Here is a 19,307-nt window from a genome sequence, read left to right on the forward strand (position 1 = left end):
TATAAACTGTATCTGGGGGGATAGAAACTGGGGGATAGAAACTGTATCTGGGGGGTAGAAACTGTATCTGGGGGGGGGATAGAAACTGTATCTGGGGGATAGAAACTGTATCTGGGGGAGAGAAACTGGGGGGATAGAAACTGTATCTGGGGGGGAAAGAAACTGTATCTGGGGGGAAAGAAACTGGGGGGTAGAAACTGTATCTAGGGGGAAAGAAACTGTATCTGGGGGGTAGAAACTGTATCTGGGGGAAAGAAACTGGGGGGATAGAAACTGTATCTGGGGGGATAGAAACTGTATCTGGGGGGGTTAGAAACTGTATCTGGGGGGGTAGAAACTGTATCTGGGGGGATAGAAACTGGGGGGATAGAAACTGTTTATTTATTTATTTTATTTTACCTTTATTTAACTAGGCAAGTCAGTTAAGAACAAATTCTTATTTTCAATGACGGCCTAGGAACAGTGGGTTAACTGCCTGTTCAAGAACAGAACGACAGATTTGTACCTTGTCAGCTCGGGGGTTTGAACTTGCAACCTTCCGGTTACTAGTCCAACGCTCTAACGCTCTAACCACTAGGCTAACCACTAACCACTAGGCTACCCTGCCGCCCCAGGAAACTGTATCTGGGGGGGGTAGAAACTGTATCTGGGGGGATAGAAACTGTATCTGGGGGGGGATATAAACTGTATCTGGGGGTAGAAACTGTATCTGGGGGATAGAAACTGTATCTGGGGGGTAGAAACTGGGGGGATAGAAACTGTATCTGGGGGGGTATCTGGGGGGTAGAAACTGTATCTGGGGGGTAGAAACTGTATCTGGGGGATAGAAACTGGGGGGTAGAAACTGTATCTGGGGGGTAGAAACTGTATCTGGGGGGGATAGAAACTGTATCTGGGGGGGTAGAAACTAGAAACTGTATCTGGGGGGTAGAAACTGTATCGGGGGGGGGTAGAAACTGTATCTGGGGGATAGAAACTGGGGGATAGAAACTGTATCTGGATCTGGGGGGGGTAGAAACTGTCAGCTGAGTGGTAATAAACTGTATCTGGGGGGATAGAAACTGTATCGGGGGATAGAAACTGTCAGCTGAGTGGTAATAAACTGGTGGGACTTGAGGAGAAAAAGAGAGAATCTAAATGTTAGTGTGTATGCATGTGCTTGAGAAGAGTGGTTAAGAGAATATTATATAAGGAACGTCTTTGTATATTCACAGGAGAGCTCTCGCAAATAAACTTGGATTCGACCAATTGTGAGCTGGGAATTCTGTCTGTTTCATTTAAACCAGAACTTTACGAACTCTGGGTTTCAGACAGATTTAGATCATTTAAATGTATGAACATTGATTACAAAATTAAATATCAATACCTTGGCCTAAACATCAGCGCCACAGGTAACTTCCACAAAGCTGTGAACGATCTGAGAGACAAGGCAAGAAGGGCCTTCTATGCCATCAAAAGGAACATAAAGTTTGACATACCAATTAGGATCTGGCTAAAAATACTTGAATCAGTCATAGAGCGCATTGCCCTTTATGGTTGTGAGGTCTGGGGTCCACTCACCAACCAAGAATTCACTAAATGGGACACAAAATTGAGACTCTGCATGCAGAATTCTGCAAAAAAAATCCTCTGTGCAGAACATAAAACACCAAATAATGCATGCAGAGCAGAATTAGGCCGATAACCGCTAATTATCAAAATCCAGAAAAGAGCCGTTAAATTCTACAACCACATAAAAGGAAGTGCTGGAGAAGAGTCCCCTAAGCAAGCTGGTCCTGGGGCTCTGTTCACAAACACAAACACACCCTACAGAGCCCCAGAACAGCAACACAATTAGACCCAACCAAATCATGAGAAAACAAAAAGATTATTTATTGAAACATTGGAAAGAATTAACAAAAAAAACAGAGCAAACTAGAATGCTATTTGGCCCTACACAGAGAGTACACAGCGGCAGAATACCTGACCACTGTGACTGACCCAAAATTAAGGAAAGCTTTGACTATGTACAGACTCAGTGAGCATAGCCTTGCTATTGAGAAAGGCCGCCGTAGACAGACATGGCTCTCAAGAGAAGACATGCTATGTGCTCACTGCCCACAAAATGAGGTGGAAACTGAGCTGCACTTCCTAACCTCCTGCCCAATGTATAACCATATTAGAGAGACATATTTCCCTCAGATTACACAGATCCACAAAGAATTCGAAAACAACCCCAATTTTGATAAACTCCCATATCTACTGGGTGAAATTCCACAGTGTGACATCACAGCAGCAAGATGTGTGACCTGTTGCCACGAGAAAAGGAAGTGAAGAACAAACATATTTATGCTCCCTTATGCACATAGTTACAACACTGTATATAGACATAATATGACATTTGTAAATGCCTTTATTCTTTTGGAACTTTTGTGCCTGTAATGTTTACTGTTAATTTGTATTTTTATTGTTTATTTCACTTCACTGTATATTATCTACTTCACTTGCTTTGGCAACGTTAAAATATGTTTCCCATCCCAATAAAGCTCCTTGAATTGAATTGAGAGACGAGGGTATGAGGACAAAGAAAGAGACGAGAATATGAGAGTGTGAGAAAGAGAGAGGTGAGCGAGAGAGAGAGAGAGAGAGAGAGAGAGAGAGAGAGAGAGAGAGAGAGAGAGAGAAAAGGCCATCTGGTAAAGCAGAGTTCACCCTCACAGCTCTATATACGAACAGTCTCTCCCTCTCTCACTCTCTCTCTCTCTCTCTCTCTCTCTCTCTCTCTCTCTCTCTGTCTCTCCTCTCTCTCTCTCCCCTCTCTCTCTCTCTCCCCTCTCTCCCTCTCCCTCTCTCCATCTCTCCATATCTCTCTCTCTCCCTCTCTCTCTCTCTCTCTCTCTCTCCCCCTCTCTCTCTCTCTCTCTCTCTCTCTCTCTCTCTCCCCCTCTCTCTCTCTCCCCCTCTCTCCCTCTCCCTCTCTCTCTCTCTCCATCTCTCTCCCTCTCTACAGAACAGATGTTATCATCCCAAATAGCACCCTATTCCCTATATAGTGCCCTACTATAGATCAGGATCAAATAGCACCCTATTCCCTATATAGACGGTCCCAGCCTCAATTAGAGAAAACAGAGCAGCTGGAGGAGTAATTGTTGTGAGAAATGAAAGGCGACATGGGAAGCAACCCTTCTACTGCAGGGAGGACAGGGAGCAGTGTATCGCTCACTAGACTCAACAGGCAGTCTATCTACGCCGCCGTCAATGGAGACTCCTCCCACCTTCCCAAGGGTTCTTAGTTGATGTCTAAAACCATGGAAAATCATACCAACAATACACTTGGCCCACACTATAGTACATATATACAGTTAGTGGATGTGGATAGTGGCTGGATAATGGATGGATAGTGGATGGATAGTGGATGGATAGTGGATGGATAATGGATGGATAGTGGCTGGATAGTGGATGCATAGCGGATGGATAATGGATGGATGGTGGATGGATAGTGGATGGTCAGTGGATGGATAGTGGATGGACAGTGGAGGGATAATGGAGGGATAATGGAGGGATAGTAGATGGATAGTGGGTGGACAATGTTATCTACACCACAGGCATCCTGGAACTTGACCTTTATTGAGGACCTGGTCCGACACAGTCAGTGTTGTTTCAGTCAGGAGCAGCTCTGTGTCAACACTGTTAACCTCCTAACAATGTCTCCTGACTAGAACACTAACCCACCACCATGTCTGACTAGAACACTAACCCAGCAACATGTTGTCTGACAACACTAACCCACCACCATGTCTGACTAGAACACTAACCCACCACCATGTCTGTCTGGAACACTAACCCACCACCATGTCTGACTGGAACACTAACCCACCACCATGTCTGACTGGAACACTAACCCACCACCATGTCTGGAACACTAACCCACCACCATGTCTGACTGAACACTAACCCACCAACATGTCTGACTAACCCACCACCAGAACACTAACCCACCAACATGTTGTCTGACTGGAACACTAACCCAACCATGTCTGACTAGAACACTAACCCACCACCATGTCTGACTAGAACACTAACCCAACATGTCTGAGCTGGAACACTAACCCACCAACATGTCTGACTAGAACACTAACCCACCACCACCATGTAGAACACTAACCCACCACCAACCTAACCCACCACCATGTCATGACTAGAACACTAACCCACCACCATGTCTGACTAGAACACTAACCCACCACCATGTCTGACTAGAACACTAACCCACCAACATGTTGTCTGACTAGAACACTCCCACCACCATGTCTGACTGGCTGGAACACTAAACACTGAACACTCTGACTAGAACACTAACATGTCTTACTGGAACACTAACCCACCACCATGTCTGACTAGAACACTAACCCACCACCATGTCTGACTAGAACACTAACCCACCACCATGTCTGACTAGAACACTAACCCACCACCATGTCTGACTAGAACACTAACCCACCAACATGTCTGACTAGAACACTAACCCACCACATGTCATGTAACCCACCACCATGTCTGACTAGAACACTAACCCACCACCATGTCTGACTAGAACACTAACCCACCACCATGTCTGACTGGAACACTAACCCACCACCATGTCTGACTAGAACACTAACCCACCACCATGTCTGACTAGAACACTAACCCACCACCATGTCTGACTAGAACACTAACCCACCACCATGTCTGACTAGAACACTAACCCACCACCATGTCTGACTAGAACACTAACCCACCAACATGTGACTAGAACACTAACCCACCAACATGTCTGACGAGAACACTAACCCACCACCATGTCTGACTGGAACACTAACCCACCACCATGTCTGACTAGAACACTAACCCACCAACATGTCTGTCTGAGAACACTAACCCACCACCATGTCTTACTGGAACACTAACCCACCAACATGTCTGACTAGAACACTAACCCACCACCATGTCTGACTAGAACACTAACCCACCACCATGTCTGACTAGAACACTAACCCACCACCATGTCTGGCTGGAACACTAACCCACCACCATGTCTGTCTGACTGGAACACTAACCCACCACCATGTCTGACTAGAACATAACCCACCACCATGTCTGACTAGAACACTAACCCACCACCATGTCTGACTGGAACACTAACCCACCACCATGTCTGGCTGGAACACTAACCCACCACCATGTCTGGCTGGAACACTAACCCACCACCATGTCTGACTAGAACACTAACCCACCAACATGTCTGGCTGGAACACTAACCCACCACCATGTTGTCTGACTAGAACACTAACCCACCACCATGTCTGACTAGAACACTAACCCACCACCATGTCTGACTAGAACACTAACCCACCACCATGTTGTCTGACTAGAACACTAACCCACCACCATGTTGTCTGACTAGAACACTAACCCACCAACATGTCTGACTAGAACACTAACCCACCACCATGTTGTCTGACTAGAACACTAACCCACCAACATGTCTGACTAGAACACTAACCCACCACCATGTCTGACTAGAACACTAACCCACCACCATGTTGTCTGACTAGAACACTAACCCACCAACATGTTGTCTGACTAGAACACTAACCCACCAACATGTTGTCTGACTAGAACACTAACCCACCACCATGTTGTCTGACTAGAACACTAACCCACCACCATGTCTGACTAGAACACTAACCCACCACCATGTCTGACTAGAACACTAACCCACCAACATGTCTGACGAGAACACTAACCCACCACCATGTCTGACTGGAACACTAACCCACCACCATGTCTTACTGGAACACTAACCCACCAACATGTCTGACTAGAACACTAACCCACCACCATGTTGTCTGACTAGAACACTAACCCACCACCATGTCTGACTAGAACACTAACCCACCACCATGTCTGGCTGGAACACTAACCCACCACCATGTCTGGCTGGAACACTAACCCACCACCATGTCTGACTAGAACACTAACCCACCAACATGTCTGGCTGGAACACTAACCCACCACCATGTCTGGCTGGAACACTAACCCACCACCATGTCTGACTAGAACACTAACCCACCAACATGTTGTCTGACTGGAACACTAACCCACCACCATGTCTGACTAGAACACTAACCCACCAACATGTCTGACTAGAACACTAACCCACCAACATGTTGTCTGACTAGAACACTAACCCACCACCATGTCTGACTAGAACACTAACCCACCAACATGTCTGACTGGAACACTAACCCACCAACATGTTGTCTGTCTGGAACACTAACCCACCAACATGTTGTCTGACTGGAACACTAACCCACCACCATGTCTGACTAGAACACTAACCCACCAACATGTCTGACTAGAACACTAACCCACCAACATGTTGTCTGGCTGGAACACTAACCCACCACCATGTCTGACTAGAACACTAACCCACCACCATGTCTGACTGGAACACTAACCCAACATGTCTATTTGGTACGCCCCCATGGGCTCTTAAATCAGGCTAGACTTATTCTGCTCCTCTCGCCTGGTGTCTGGACTTTTCAGAGTCTGCAACAATAAAACGCTCCAGTTGTCTTCTACTTTGTTTCGCTATAATTAAAACCACAGCCCCCCCCCCCACCTCCCCCTGCTGCCCTGCAAAGAGCCACCGCTGTCTGGGTATTAAGAGGTTCCGTTCAGATGTCCTCTCTGAAGGAACATGAGGACCTGGCTCCTACATGATTTCATTAAAGAGCATCACAGACACCAGAAACAGGGTAACGGTGATGCTCGTCCACTTTGTATCCTCTCTGTCTGTTAGTCACTCAGCAGGCAACACCAGAGGATCTCTGGTGAAGAGACCAAAGGGTAAAACAATCACCACATCTACTATGTAGTAATATGTTTCTTTGTGTCCAACTCCAACCTAACTAAAAGATAACCTCACATGCATATTGTACTCTGTGTAGTGTAGGTTGGTTCCCATAGTAATGCAGGTATAATACAGGTAAAATACAGGTGTAATACAGGTGTAATGCAGGTGTAATACAGGTCTAATGCAGGTGTAATGCAGGTCTAATACAGGTGTAATGCAGGTGTAATGCAGGTCTAATACAGGTGTAATGCAGGTGTAATACAGGTGTAATGCAGGTGTAATGCAGGTGTAATACAGGTGTAATACAGGTGTAATGCAGGTGTAATACAGGTGTAATACAGGTGTGATACAGGTGTAATACAGGTGTAATACAGGTGTAATGCAGGTGTAATGCAGGTGTAATACAGGTGTAATACAGGTGTAATGCAGGTGTAATACAGGTCTAATGCAGGTGTAATGCAGGTCTAATACAGGTGTAATGCAGGTAATACAGGTGTAATGCAGGTGTAATGCAGGTGTAATACAGGTGTAATACAGGTGTAATACAGGTGTAATACAGGTGTAATACAGGTGTAATACAGGTGTAATGCAGGTGTAATACAGGTGTAATACAGGTGTAATACAGGTGTAATACAGGTGTAATACAGGTGTAATGCAGGTGTAATACAGGTGTGATACAGGTGTGATACAGGTGTAATGCAGGTGTAATACAGGTGTAATACAGGTGTAATACAGGTGTAATACAGGTGTAATACAGGTGTAATACAGGTGTGATACAGGTGTAATACAGGTGTAATACAGGTGTAATACAGGTGTAATACAGGTATAATACAGGTGTAATACAGGTATAATACAGGTATAATACAGGTGTAATACAGGTGTAATACAGGTGTAATACGGGTGTAATGCAGGTATAATACAGGTGTGATACAGGTGTAATACAGGTATAATACGGGTGTAATACAGGTGTAATACAGGTATAATACAGGTGTGATACAGGTGCGATACAGGTGTAATACAGGTGTAATACAGGTGTAATACAGGTGTAATACAGGTGTAATACAGGTGTAATACAGGTATAATACAGGTGTAATACAGGTGTAATACAGGTGTAATACAGGTATAATACAGGTGTGATACAGGTGTGATACAGGTATAATACAGGTGTGATACAGGTATAATACAGGTATAATACAGGTGTGATACAGGTATAATATAGGTATAATACAGGTGTGATACAGGTGTAATACAGGTGTAATACGGGTGTAATGCAGGTATAATACAGGTGTGATACAGGTGTGATACAGGTGTGATATAGGTATAATACAGGTGTAATACAGGTGTAATGCAGGTGTGATACAGGTGTAATACAGGTGTAATACAGGTGTAATACAGGTGTAATACAGGTGTAATACAGGTATAATACAGGTATAATAGGTGTAATACAGGTGTAATACAGGTGTAATACAGGTGTAATACGGGTATAATACAAGTATGATAGGTGTAATACAGGTGTAATACAGGTGTAATACGGGTGTAATACAGGTGTAATACAGGTGTAATACAGGTGTAATATGGGTATAATACAAGTATGATAGGTGTAATACAGGTGTAATACAGGTGTAATACAGGTATGATACAGGTGCGATACAGGTGTAATACAGGTGTAATGCAGGTATAATATAGGTATAATACAGGTATGATAGGTGTAATACAGGTGTATCAAAACAGGGTCTGGAGAGAACGTAATTAGTATTTGTCTTTCCTCTAGTCTTGATCTTACCTGCATCAACCAGTTGACATGAAACAATGTTAATTCCATAGTGTCATTATACAATAACACCAACACTGTCAACAGATGATGCAATACTGGCTTTAGCTGGGCAGTAGCCTCTCAGACTGTCTCCTGTCAGACTGTCTCCTGTCATACTGTCTCCTCTCAGACTGCCTCCTTTCACACTGTCTCTTGTCATACTGTCTCCTTTCACACTGCCTCCCCGGATACTGTCTCCTCTCAGACTGTCTCCTCTCAGACTGCCTCCTTTCACACTGTCTCCTCGGATACTGTTTCCTCTCAGACCGTCTCCTCTCAGACTGTCTCCTCTCAGACTGTCTCTTGTCATACTGTCTCCTTTCACACTGCCTCCCCGGATACTGTCTCCTCTCAGACTGTCTCCTCTCACACTGTCTCCTCTTAGAATGTCTCCTCTCAAACTGTCTCCTCTCAGACTGTCTCCTTTCACACTGTCTCCTCGGATACTGTCTCCTCTCAGACTGTCTCCTTTCACACTGTTTCCTCGGATACTGTCTCCTTTCACACTGTCTCCTCGGATACTGTCTCCTCTCAGACTGTCTCCTCTCACACTGTCTCCTCTCAGACTGTCTCCTCTCAGACCCCACCTCGGATACTGTCTCCTCTCAGACTGTCTCCTCTCAGACTGTCTCCTCTCAGACCCCACCTCGGATACTGTCTCCTCTCACACTGTCTCCTCTCACACTCTCCTCTCAGAGGAGAAGGAGGCATTGGTCTGACTGACGATTTCCTAGTTCTCCACGACAGGTTCTACAGTTAGAAAATCCATTCAGTCTCATCAAATAGGCACAATTCCTTTCGTAATGCCGATAGTCATAGACTAAATTCCTTATTCTCCTCTCACTAACAGGCTGTTTCCCCACTCGTCTTGCAGCAAAAAGTCAGAGCTGTCAAACTCCGTGTAACACAGAGTCCTACAGACTTCAGTGACTCCCAAATGGCACCCTATTTCTCCATGTAGTGCACTACGGTAGGTGTCAGTTATTTGATGTATAGCCTATAGGTATCGTCAAGTTATACAAGTCAAAAATGCATATTGCTGCCTATGGCCGAATAGTCTTATTATTAGTCTATCCTGGAAGAAACTGCTAACTGTAAACGTCTAGTTGTTATGTAAGATCCGGCCAAACAGTTGGATAATAAATGAGGAAATGCATATAGATAGGCTAGGTAGGCTATAGGCTACTCTTCAGTCTGCTGCTTCTTGTTTCCGGGTTCAATCCGCTGTGTCACTCACACCGCACCATTGTCCTCTTTATGAAGACGCGCGCTCTGCTCCGGATCCGACATGCACACAATTATTGTTACAATGTATCGTCACTCTGGAACTACTACAAAGGATACGTGGCTGAGTTTATACAAATGTTGCGCTGCTCTGTCTGCTGTGTTGCCAAACATGAAATCAGAGCTAGATCAGTTAGAGCAGCATATTTCCAGTAGCGCGGTAGTTGTCTACATTCTCCATTATCGATGTGAATGATCGTGTTACTGTTTACTCACCATGGGTCAAACTCGTGGATGATGCTCTCAAATCGGATGACAGCGAAAAGCCTGGCACTGAAACCAGCAAGCCAGGCCAGAAACAGGATGGTAAACGAAAGTAAGGACTGCCACCCTGCCGGCTGAGCTATCCCGGTGGAGAGAGCCCCCGTAGGACTACTACCGACGGTCCCCGCTGGACTGGTCCGTCCATTCCCAGAGAGAGAAGCTCCGATATTCGCAGCAGAAGCTTTATGCTTGCTATCGGAAACAGAGTGATGTTCCGCCATATTCTACGCCAGACCCCGGTTGTAGACAGATCTGATAGGAACGAGAGAAAGCCCCCTCCTGCTGCCACGCTCCACTGTCGAAGACCCTCACACCCTATCTGCACCTCTCGTTTCACTTCCAATGACCTACGGTGCACCAGAACCCTATCCTTGGTATAACCGGACCGCTAATTCAAACCAAGTTCCCCCGATGGAGTCACATAGCAGCAGGGGTTGCAGTACCGCAGTAGCGCACGCGAACCGACGAGCTGCTCCTCCTTGGAAGTTGATGTCAGGGCGGGCGCACCGTGGACAGCAGGACCAGGAAGAGAGCTCAGCCTCTCACAACCAGACGGGTACGACTGGGCAGGTCCACAGCGCTGTCATAACACCAATCACAAGAGAGAGTGTACAGACTGACACGGACAGTAACCAATGGGATGGGATTCACACCGGATAGTCGTAGCATCATTGTGGGGGCTAGCGCACAAGCAAGTCCACCAATCATATGTCTAGGATATAATATCGGAATGAAAAGATAGCCAATCCACTATCAACAGCGCGGGGTCGGTTTCACGGAAGAAGCCAATAAAATAAATGAAATCCGCGAGACATGCCTGCCACGAGAGCGTATACCACAGCAGCGTCAACCGTGTGAATAAGTACAGTAGGATCAGTAGGATACAGTAGGACCTGGCCACAAACAGCTGCCTCCCAGTGCCCACATACCAGCGGTATAATGCTCAGGCTGTCCACTGTCCTCCTTCCATTCAAAACAATCCTCCTGTTGAGAATGACGCAAACAGGAAGTCACCACAGCATGTCGGGAATAGATTTATCACACTTATAACAGACACACGGGGTGAATTAGACCTGTTATTGTCACGTGGCTTTATGCTGTTGTATTATTTGATGTTGTGTTTTTCATCTATTCACACGGTGACGTCAGTCATCAGCAACACTAAAACAGAGTACAGGATGAGGTTATTACCCATACAGGACTAGTTTATCAGGATTAGACTAATACCCATACAGGACTAGTTTATCAGGATTAGACTAATACCCATACAGGACTAGTTTATCAGGATTAGACTATTACCCATACAGGACTAGTTTATCAGGATTAGACTAATACCCATACAGGACTAGTTTATCAGGATTAGACTAATACCCATACAGGACTAGTTTATCAGGATTAGACTATTACCCATACAGGACTAGTTTATCAGGATTAGACTAATACCCATACAGGACTAGTTTATCAGGATTAGACTATTACCCATACAGGACTAGTTTATCAGGATTAGACTATTACCCATACAGGACTAGTTTATCAGGATTAGACTATTACCCATACAGGACTAGTTTAGCAGGACTAGGTTATTACCCATACAGGACTAGTTTATCAGGTTTAGGTTATTACCCATACAGGACTAGTTTATCAGGATTAGACTATTACCCAGACAGGACTATTTTATCAGGATTAGACTATTACCCATACAGGACTAGCTTATCAGGTTTAGTTTATTACCCATACAGGACTAGTTAATCAGGATTAGGTTATTACCCATACAGGACTAGTTTATCAGGCTTAAGTTAATACCCACACAGGGCTAGTTTATCTGGACTAGTGTATCAGACTAGTTTGTTAGGATTAGACTATTACCAATCCAGGACTAATTTATCAGGTTTAGGTTATAACCCATACAGGACTAGTTTATCAGGTTTAGACTATTACCCATACAGGGCTAGTTTATCAGGATTAGACTATTACCCATACAAGACTAGTTCATCAGGACTAGGTTATTACCCATACAGGACTAGTTTATCTGGACTAGTGTATCAGACGAGTTTATCAGGATTAGACAATTACCCATACAGGACTAGTTTATCAGGTTTAGGTTATTACCCATACAGGACTAGTTTATCAGGACTAGACTATTACCCATACAGGGCTAGTTTATCAGGATTAGACTATTACCCATACAGGACTAGTTTATCAGGACTAGGTTATTACCCATACAGGACTAGTTTATCAGGTTTAGGTTATTACCCATACAGGACTAGTTTATCAGGATTAGACTATTACCCATACAGGACTAGTTTATCAGGCTTAGGTTAATACCCATACAGGACTAGTTTATCTGGACTAGTGTATCAGACTAGTTTATCAGGATTAGACTATTACCCATACATGACTAGTTTATTAGGTTTAGGTTATTACCCATACCGGACTAGTTTAAGGTTGAGGCATAACACCAAACCTGTTTCAGCTCCTCTGAAAACATGATATTGTCTAAACTCAGTAGTAAAAACTACTGCCGTTGATTCAAGTGGGTGAGCAGCATTCCTACAGAGGAGAGCTGCATACACAAGAGAGAGAGAGGTGAGGGAGGAGAGAGAGGGGAGGAAGGAGAGAGAGAGAGAGGGCGGAGGGAGGAGAGAGAGAGAGAGAGGGGAGGGAGGAGAGAGAGAGAGGGGAGGGAGGAGCTAGAGAGAGTGGGGGGGAGGAGAGAGAGAGAGAGGGAGGGAGGAGAGAGAGGGGAAGGAGGAGAGAGAGATGAGGAGAGAGAGAGGGGAGGGAGGAGAGAGAGATGAGGAGAGGAGAGAGAGAGGGGAGGGAGGAGAGAGAGATGGGAGGGAGGAGAGAGAGAGAGAGGGGAGGGGGAGAGAGAGAGAGAGAGAGAGGGGCGGGAGGAAAGAGAGAGGGGAGGGAGGGAGAGAGAGGGGAGGGAGGGAGAGAGAGAGAGGAGAGAGAGAGAGAGAGGGAGGGAGGGAGAGAGAGAGAGAGAGATGAGAGAGAGAGAGAGAGAGAGAGAGGAGAGAGAGAGAGATGAGGGAGGAGAGAGAGAGGGATGAGGAGAGGACAGGAGAGAGATGAGGAGAGGAGAGCTGCATACACAAGAGAGAGAGAGAGGGGAGGGAGGAGAGAGAGAGAGATGAGGAGAGGAGAGAGAGATGAGGAGAGGAGAGCTGCATACACAAGAGAGAGATAGGGGAGGGAGGGAGAGAGATGAGAGAGAGGAGAGAGAGAGGGGAGGGAGGAGAGAGAGATGAGGACAGAGAGAGAGGGAGGGGGGAGAGAGAGAGATGAGGAGGAGAGAGAGATGAGGAGAGGAGAGGGGAGAGATAGAGGGGAGGGAGGAGAGGGGGAGGGAGGGAGAGAGATGAGGAGAGGAGAGAGAGAGGGGAGGGAGGAGAGAGAGAGGGGAGGGGAGGGAAGAGCGAGAGAGAAGGGAGGGAGAAGAGAGGAGAGAGAGATCGGAGGGAGGAGAGAGAGAGAGAAGAGGGAGGAGAGAGAGATGAGGAGAGGAGAGCAGAGCACATCCACTCTCACACGGTCTGCTTTCTATTCAAACACAAATACTGCTCACTACCTGGAACATTAATACAGGTCCACACTGACACAATACCAATGTGTGGCTTTTCTACAACAATACCTCTCTCTCTCTCTTTGTCTCTGTCTCTCTCTCTCTCACTCTCACTCTCTCTTTGTCTCTGTCTCTCTCTCTCTCGCTCTCACTCTCTCTGTCTCTCCATCATTATCTCTCTCTCTCCATTGTTATCTTTCTCCATCTCTCTCTCTCCATCGTTATCTCTCTCTCCATCTCATCTCTCTCCCTCCATCATTCTCTCTCATCTCTCTCTTTCTCCATCGATAGATATCTATCTTCTCTCTCTCTGTCTCTCTCTCTCTCTCTCTATCCATTGTTCTCTCTCCCCCTCTCTCTCTCTCCTTCTCTCTCGCCATCATTTTTTCTCTCTCTCTCTCTGACCAGGAAAACCTCTCCCTATACACTGATTTGAAAAGAAAAGCAAGAGGGAGAGATTGAGGGGTGTCTACAGAGGATACATAAAAAAAAGAGAAGCCTTTTTCTTCCCGGGGACTCTATTGTATAATTATAATCAGTCGTGTTCAGTAACTGTTTCTATTGTATAATTATAATCAGTCGTGTTCAGTAACTGTTTCTATTGTATAATTATAATCAGTCGTGTTCAGTAACTGTTTCTATTGTATAATTATAATCAGTCGTGTTCAGTAACTGTTTCTATTGTATAATAATAATCAGTCGTGTTCAGTAACTGTTTCTATTGTATAATAATAGTCAGTAGTGTTCAGTAACTGTTTCTATTGTATAATTATAATCAGTCGTGTTCAGTAACTGTTTCTATTGTATAATAATAGTCAGTAGTGTTCAGTAACTGTTTCTATTGTATAATTATAATCAGTCGTGTTCAGTAACTCTTTCTATTGTATAATAATAGTCAGTAGTGTTCAGAAACTGTTTCTATTGTATAATTATAATCAGTCGTGTTCAGTAACTGTTTCTATTGTATAATTATAATCAGTCGTGTTCAGTAACTGTTTCTATTGTATAATTATAATCAGTCGTGTTCAGTAACTGTTTCTATTGTATAATTATAATCAGTCGTGTTCAGTAACTGTTTCTATTGTATAATAATAGTCAGTAGTGTTCAGTAACTGTTTCTATTGTATAATTATAATCAGTCGTGTTCAGTAACTGTTTCTATTGTATAATTATAATCAGTCGTGTTCAGTAACTGTTTCTATTGTATAATTATAATCAGTCGTGTTCAGTAACTGTTTCTATTGTATAATTATAATCAGTCGTGTTCAGTAACTGTTTCTATTGTATAATTATAATCAGTCGTGTTCAGTAACTGTTTCTATTGTATAATTATAATCAGTCGTGTTCAGTAACTGTTTCTATTGTATAATTATAATCAGTCGTGTTCAGTAACTGTTTCTATTGTATAATTATAATCAGTCGTGTTCAGTAACTGTTTCTATTGTATAATTATAATCAGTCGTGTTCAGTAACTGTTTCTATTGTATAATTATAATCAGTCGTGTTCAGTAACTGTTTCTATTGTATAATTATAATCAGTCGTGTTCAGTAACTGTTTCTATTGTATAATTATAATCAGTCGTGTTCAGTAACTGTTTCTATTGTATAATTATAATCAGTCGTGTTCAGTAACTGTTTCTATTGTATAATAATAGTCAGTCGTGTTCAGTAACTGTTTCTATTGTATAATTATAATCAGTCGTGTTCAGTAACTGTTTCTATTGTATAATAATAGTCAGTAGTGTTCAGAAACTGTCCAACAAACCCTCACTTAAATTACCTTCCTTCCATACACTGTTCTAGAACAAAAAGGGTAGAGGACGTTTTTGAGGCAAGCTACAAAATTGTTATTTTTGTCCAAAAACGTTCCCAAAAGATGAGAGTTTGAGTTGTGTGTACATTTGTGTGCTATAGATTGTCAGAGCTTACTGAGGCGAGGCGTAATCATTTCAAGTCAAATTGATAAAGGAAATCCTATTACTCTCCCCACCCAGTCTAGAATGGCTCCAAGCAGGAAAAGAACATAGGGGATGCGTCCCAAATCGCACCCTATTTCCCGATAATAAAGTGCCCTACTTTCAACCAGGGTCCATTAAAAGTAGTGGACTATAAATGGAATAAACTGCCCTTTGTGACACATTCATAGATTTCCTCCTGAAAAGACTACTGGATAGAATCTTGTTTAAAAACACAGTGAAACCCACACAGTGAAACCCACTATGTGAAACCCACACTGTGAAACCCACACTGTGAAACCCACACAGTGAAACCCACTATGTAAAACCCACACAGTGAAACCCACTATGTAAAACCCACACAGTGAAACCCACTATGTGAAACCCACACTGTGAAACCCACACAGTGAAACCCACTATGTGAAACCCACTATGTAAAACCCACTATGTGAAACCCACACACTGAAACCCACACAGTGAAACCCACTATGTGAAACCCACTATGTAAAACCCACTATGTGAAACCCACACACTGAAACCCACACAGTGAAACCCACTATGTGAAACCCACTATGTGAAACCCACTATGTGAAACCCACACAGTGAAACCCACACAGTGAAACCCACTATGTGAAACCCACTATGTGAAACCCACTATGTAAAACCCACACAGTGAAACCCACACAGTGAAACCCACTGTGTAAAACCCACTGTGTGAAACCCACTATGTAAAACCCACACAGTGAAACCCACACAGTGAAACCCACACAGTGAAACCCACACAGTGAAACCCACTATGTAAAAACTGTGTGAAACCCACTGTGTGAAACAGTGAAACCCACTATGTAAAACCCACTGTGTGAAACCCACTGTGTGAAACCCACTATGTAAAACCCACACAGTGAAACCCACACAGTGAAACCCACTGTGTAAAACCCACTGTGTGAAACCCACTATGTAAAACCCACACAGTGAAACCCACACAGTGAAACCCACACAGTGAAACCCACACAGTGAAACCCACTACAGACTTGCGTTTGAGAGATCAACCAAACTTAAACAACAATCAGTTGCTCGTCCAATTCTATCCGTTACTTTGAGCCAATAAGGTTTGGTCTGTTTTTGTTGTGAAATGGTTCTCCATTGTAAAAGAGACATCGGTCTCCACTGAGACTTCCCCGTATAGAAAAACATGTAGAAATGAAGTATTTACAGAGGTAGCTGTGTTGTAGCAACTGGCATAATTGAGAGACAGAATAATAATGACATTTAGGTCTCAGGTCATCCTCTCAGCTCGGGTCCATAGCAGGGCCCATTCAGCTCTACTCCGTACAAGTGAGTCAAGGTCACGTGGCTTAATAAACACTGAACAGCAGGACACGTTCGCCAGGTGAAATCAAATGTATTCAGTCACACATCGAGAGACTTTATCTGAAGAAGTGAACTATTTCCGGAATGATCTGTGTAGCAACAACAGTGATGAACCGAATACACAGTGTAAACCCTCAGGCCACCCCCTCCCCCAGCAGTACGTCCATAGTAACATAGCAGGGTCTATGTTCCTCAATCAACAACTATTCAGCATTGAGGCAAGGCCAAGGCCACACATCTCACCACTTTACACAGACAGAACCCAATAGCAGCTCTTTTCAAAAATCTTCAGTTAAGATGATGAAACACATTGAGTCCAGTGGTTTTCAAACCGCTCCTCGGGGGAACCCCCCCCCGACCCCCGGTAGTTTCACCATGTTGGTGAAGCCCTGAACTAACTCACCCTGATCCACCAATCAAGGCTACAAGTTGACAGGTTTCAGGTGTGCTGGCTGTGTGATAACATCAACACAAAGGAAGTAGAACAGTTTGAACAGTTTTTCTGGTGAGAATCTAGACTTCACCCACAGGACCTCCGAGCCTGGTACCAATCTGGTGAGAATCTAGACTTCACCCACAGGACCTCCGAGCCTGGTACCAATCTGGTGAGAATCTAGACCTCAACCACAGAACCTCCTAGCCTGGTACCAATCTGGTGAGAATCTAGACCTCAACCACAGAACCTCCTAGCCTGGTACCAATCTGGTGAGAATCTAGACCTCAACCACAGAACCTCCTAGCCTGGTACCAATCTGGTGAGAATCTAGACCTCAACCACAGGACCTCCTAGCCTGGTACCAGTCTGTTTGAGAATCTAGACCTCAGGACCTCCGAGCCACCATCTGGTGAGAATCCTCACCCACAGGACCTCCGAGCCTGGTACCAATCTGGTGAGAATCTAGACTTCACCCACAGGACCTCCTAGCCTGGTACCAATCTGGTGAGAATCTAGACCTCAACCACAGAGCCTCCTAGCCTAGTACCAATCTGGTGAGAATCTATACCTCAACCACAGAACCTCCTAGCCTGGTACCAATCTGGTGAGAATCTAGACCTCAACCACAGAGCCTCCTAGCCTAGTACCAATCTGGTGAGAATCTAGACCTCAACCACAGAGCCTCCTAGCCTAGTACCAATCTGGTGAGAATCTAGACTTCACCCACAGGACCTCCGAGCCTGCTACCAATCTGATGAGAATCTAGACCTCAACCACAGAGCCTCCTAGCCTGGTACCAATCTGATGAGAATCTAGACCTCAACCACAGGACCTCCTAGCCTGGTACCAGTCTGTTTGAGAATCTAGACCTCAACCACAGAGCCTCCTAGCCTGGTACCAATCTGATGAGAATCTAGACCTCAACCACAGACCCTCCTAGCCTGGTACCAATCTGGTGAGAATCTAGACCTCAACCACAGGACCTCCTAGCCTGGTACCAGTCTGTTTGAGAATCTAGACCTCAACCACAGAGCCTCCTAGCCTGGTACCAATCTGGTGAGAATCTAGACCTCAACCACAGAGCCTCCTAGCCTGGTACAAGTTTGGTTGAGAATCTAGCCTCAACCACAGAGCCTCCTTGCCTGGTACCAGTCTGGGTGAGAATCTAGACCTCAACCACAGAGCCTCCTAGCCTGGTACAAGTCTGGGTGAGAATCTAGACCTCAACCACAGAGCCTCCTAGCCTGGTACCAGTCTGGGTGAGAATCTAGACCTGAACCACAGAGCCTCCTAGCCTGGTACCAGTCTGGGTGAGAATCTAGACCTCAACCACAGAGCCTCCTAGCCTGGTACCAGTTTGGTTGAGAATCTAGCCTCAACCACAGAACCTCCTATTCTGGTACCAGTCTGGTTGAGAATCTAGACCTCAACCACAGGACCTCCTAGCCTGGCACCAATCTGGTGAGAATCTAGACCTCAACCACAGAACCTCCTATTCTGGTACCAGTCTGGTAGAGATTCTAGCCTCAACCACAGAGCCTCCTAGCCTGGTACTTGTCTGTTTGTGTAAACATTCCTGTTCCACGTTGGTTTGACATAAATTCATTGAAATGACGTGGAAACGACATGATTCATCAGTGTGTGCCCAATAGGACACCACTTCAGTTATGAACAGCATGTGAAACTCAGCAACACAGTTATTTGCCTCTTCTCTCCATGGCATCTAAACACAC

At 44.7% G+C, this 19,307-nt stretch overlaps 1 protein-coding gene across 1 annotated transcript in view; it reads right to left on the reverse strand.

Moving 5' to 3' along the window:
- Positions 1 to 10,789, reverse strand: part of LOC121843941 (dolichyl-diphosphooligosaccharide--protein glycosyltransferase subunit STT3B-like) — a gene marked incomplete at its 3' end in the record, with an annotated part of 45,912 nt that extends 35,123 nt beyond the window's left edge. Inside the window, 1 exon segment of the mRNA XM_042313832.1 lies at positions 10,194 to 10,789. Coding sequence (XP_042169766.1) covers positions 10,194 to 10,462 — 269 coding nt within the window.
- Positions 10,790 to 19,307: the final 8,518 nt, after the last annotated feature.

This window comes from Oncorhynchus tshawytscha, unplaced genomic scaffold, assembly GCF_018296145.1.
Source record: "Oncorhynchus tshawytscha isolate Ot180627B unplaced genomic scaffold, Otsh_v2.0 Un_contig_7406_pilon_pilon, whole genome shotgun sequence".
Taxonomy (NCBI): Eukaryota; Metazoa; Chordata; class Actinopteri; order Salmoniformes; family Salmonidae; genus Oncorhynchus; species Oncorhynchus tshawytscha.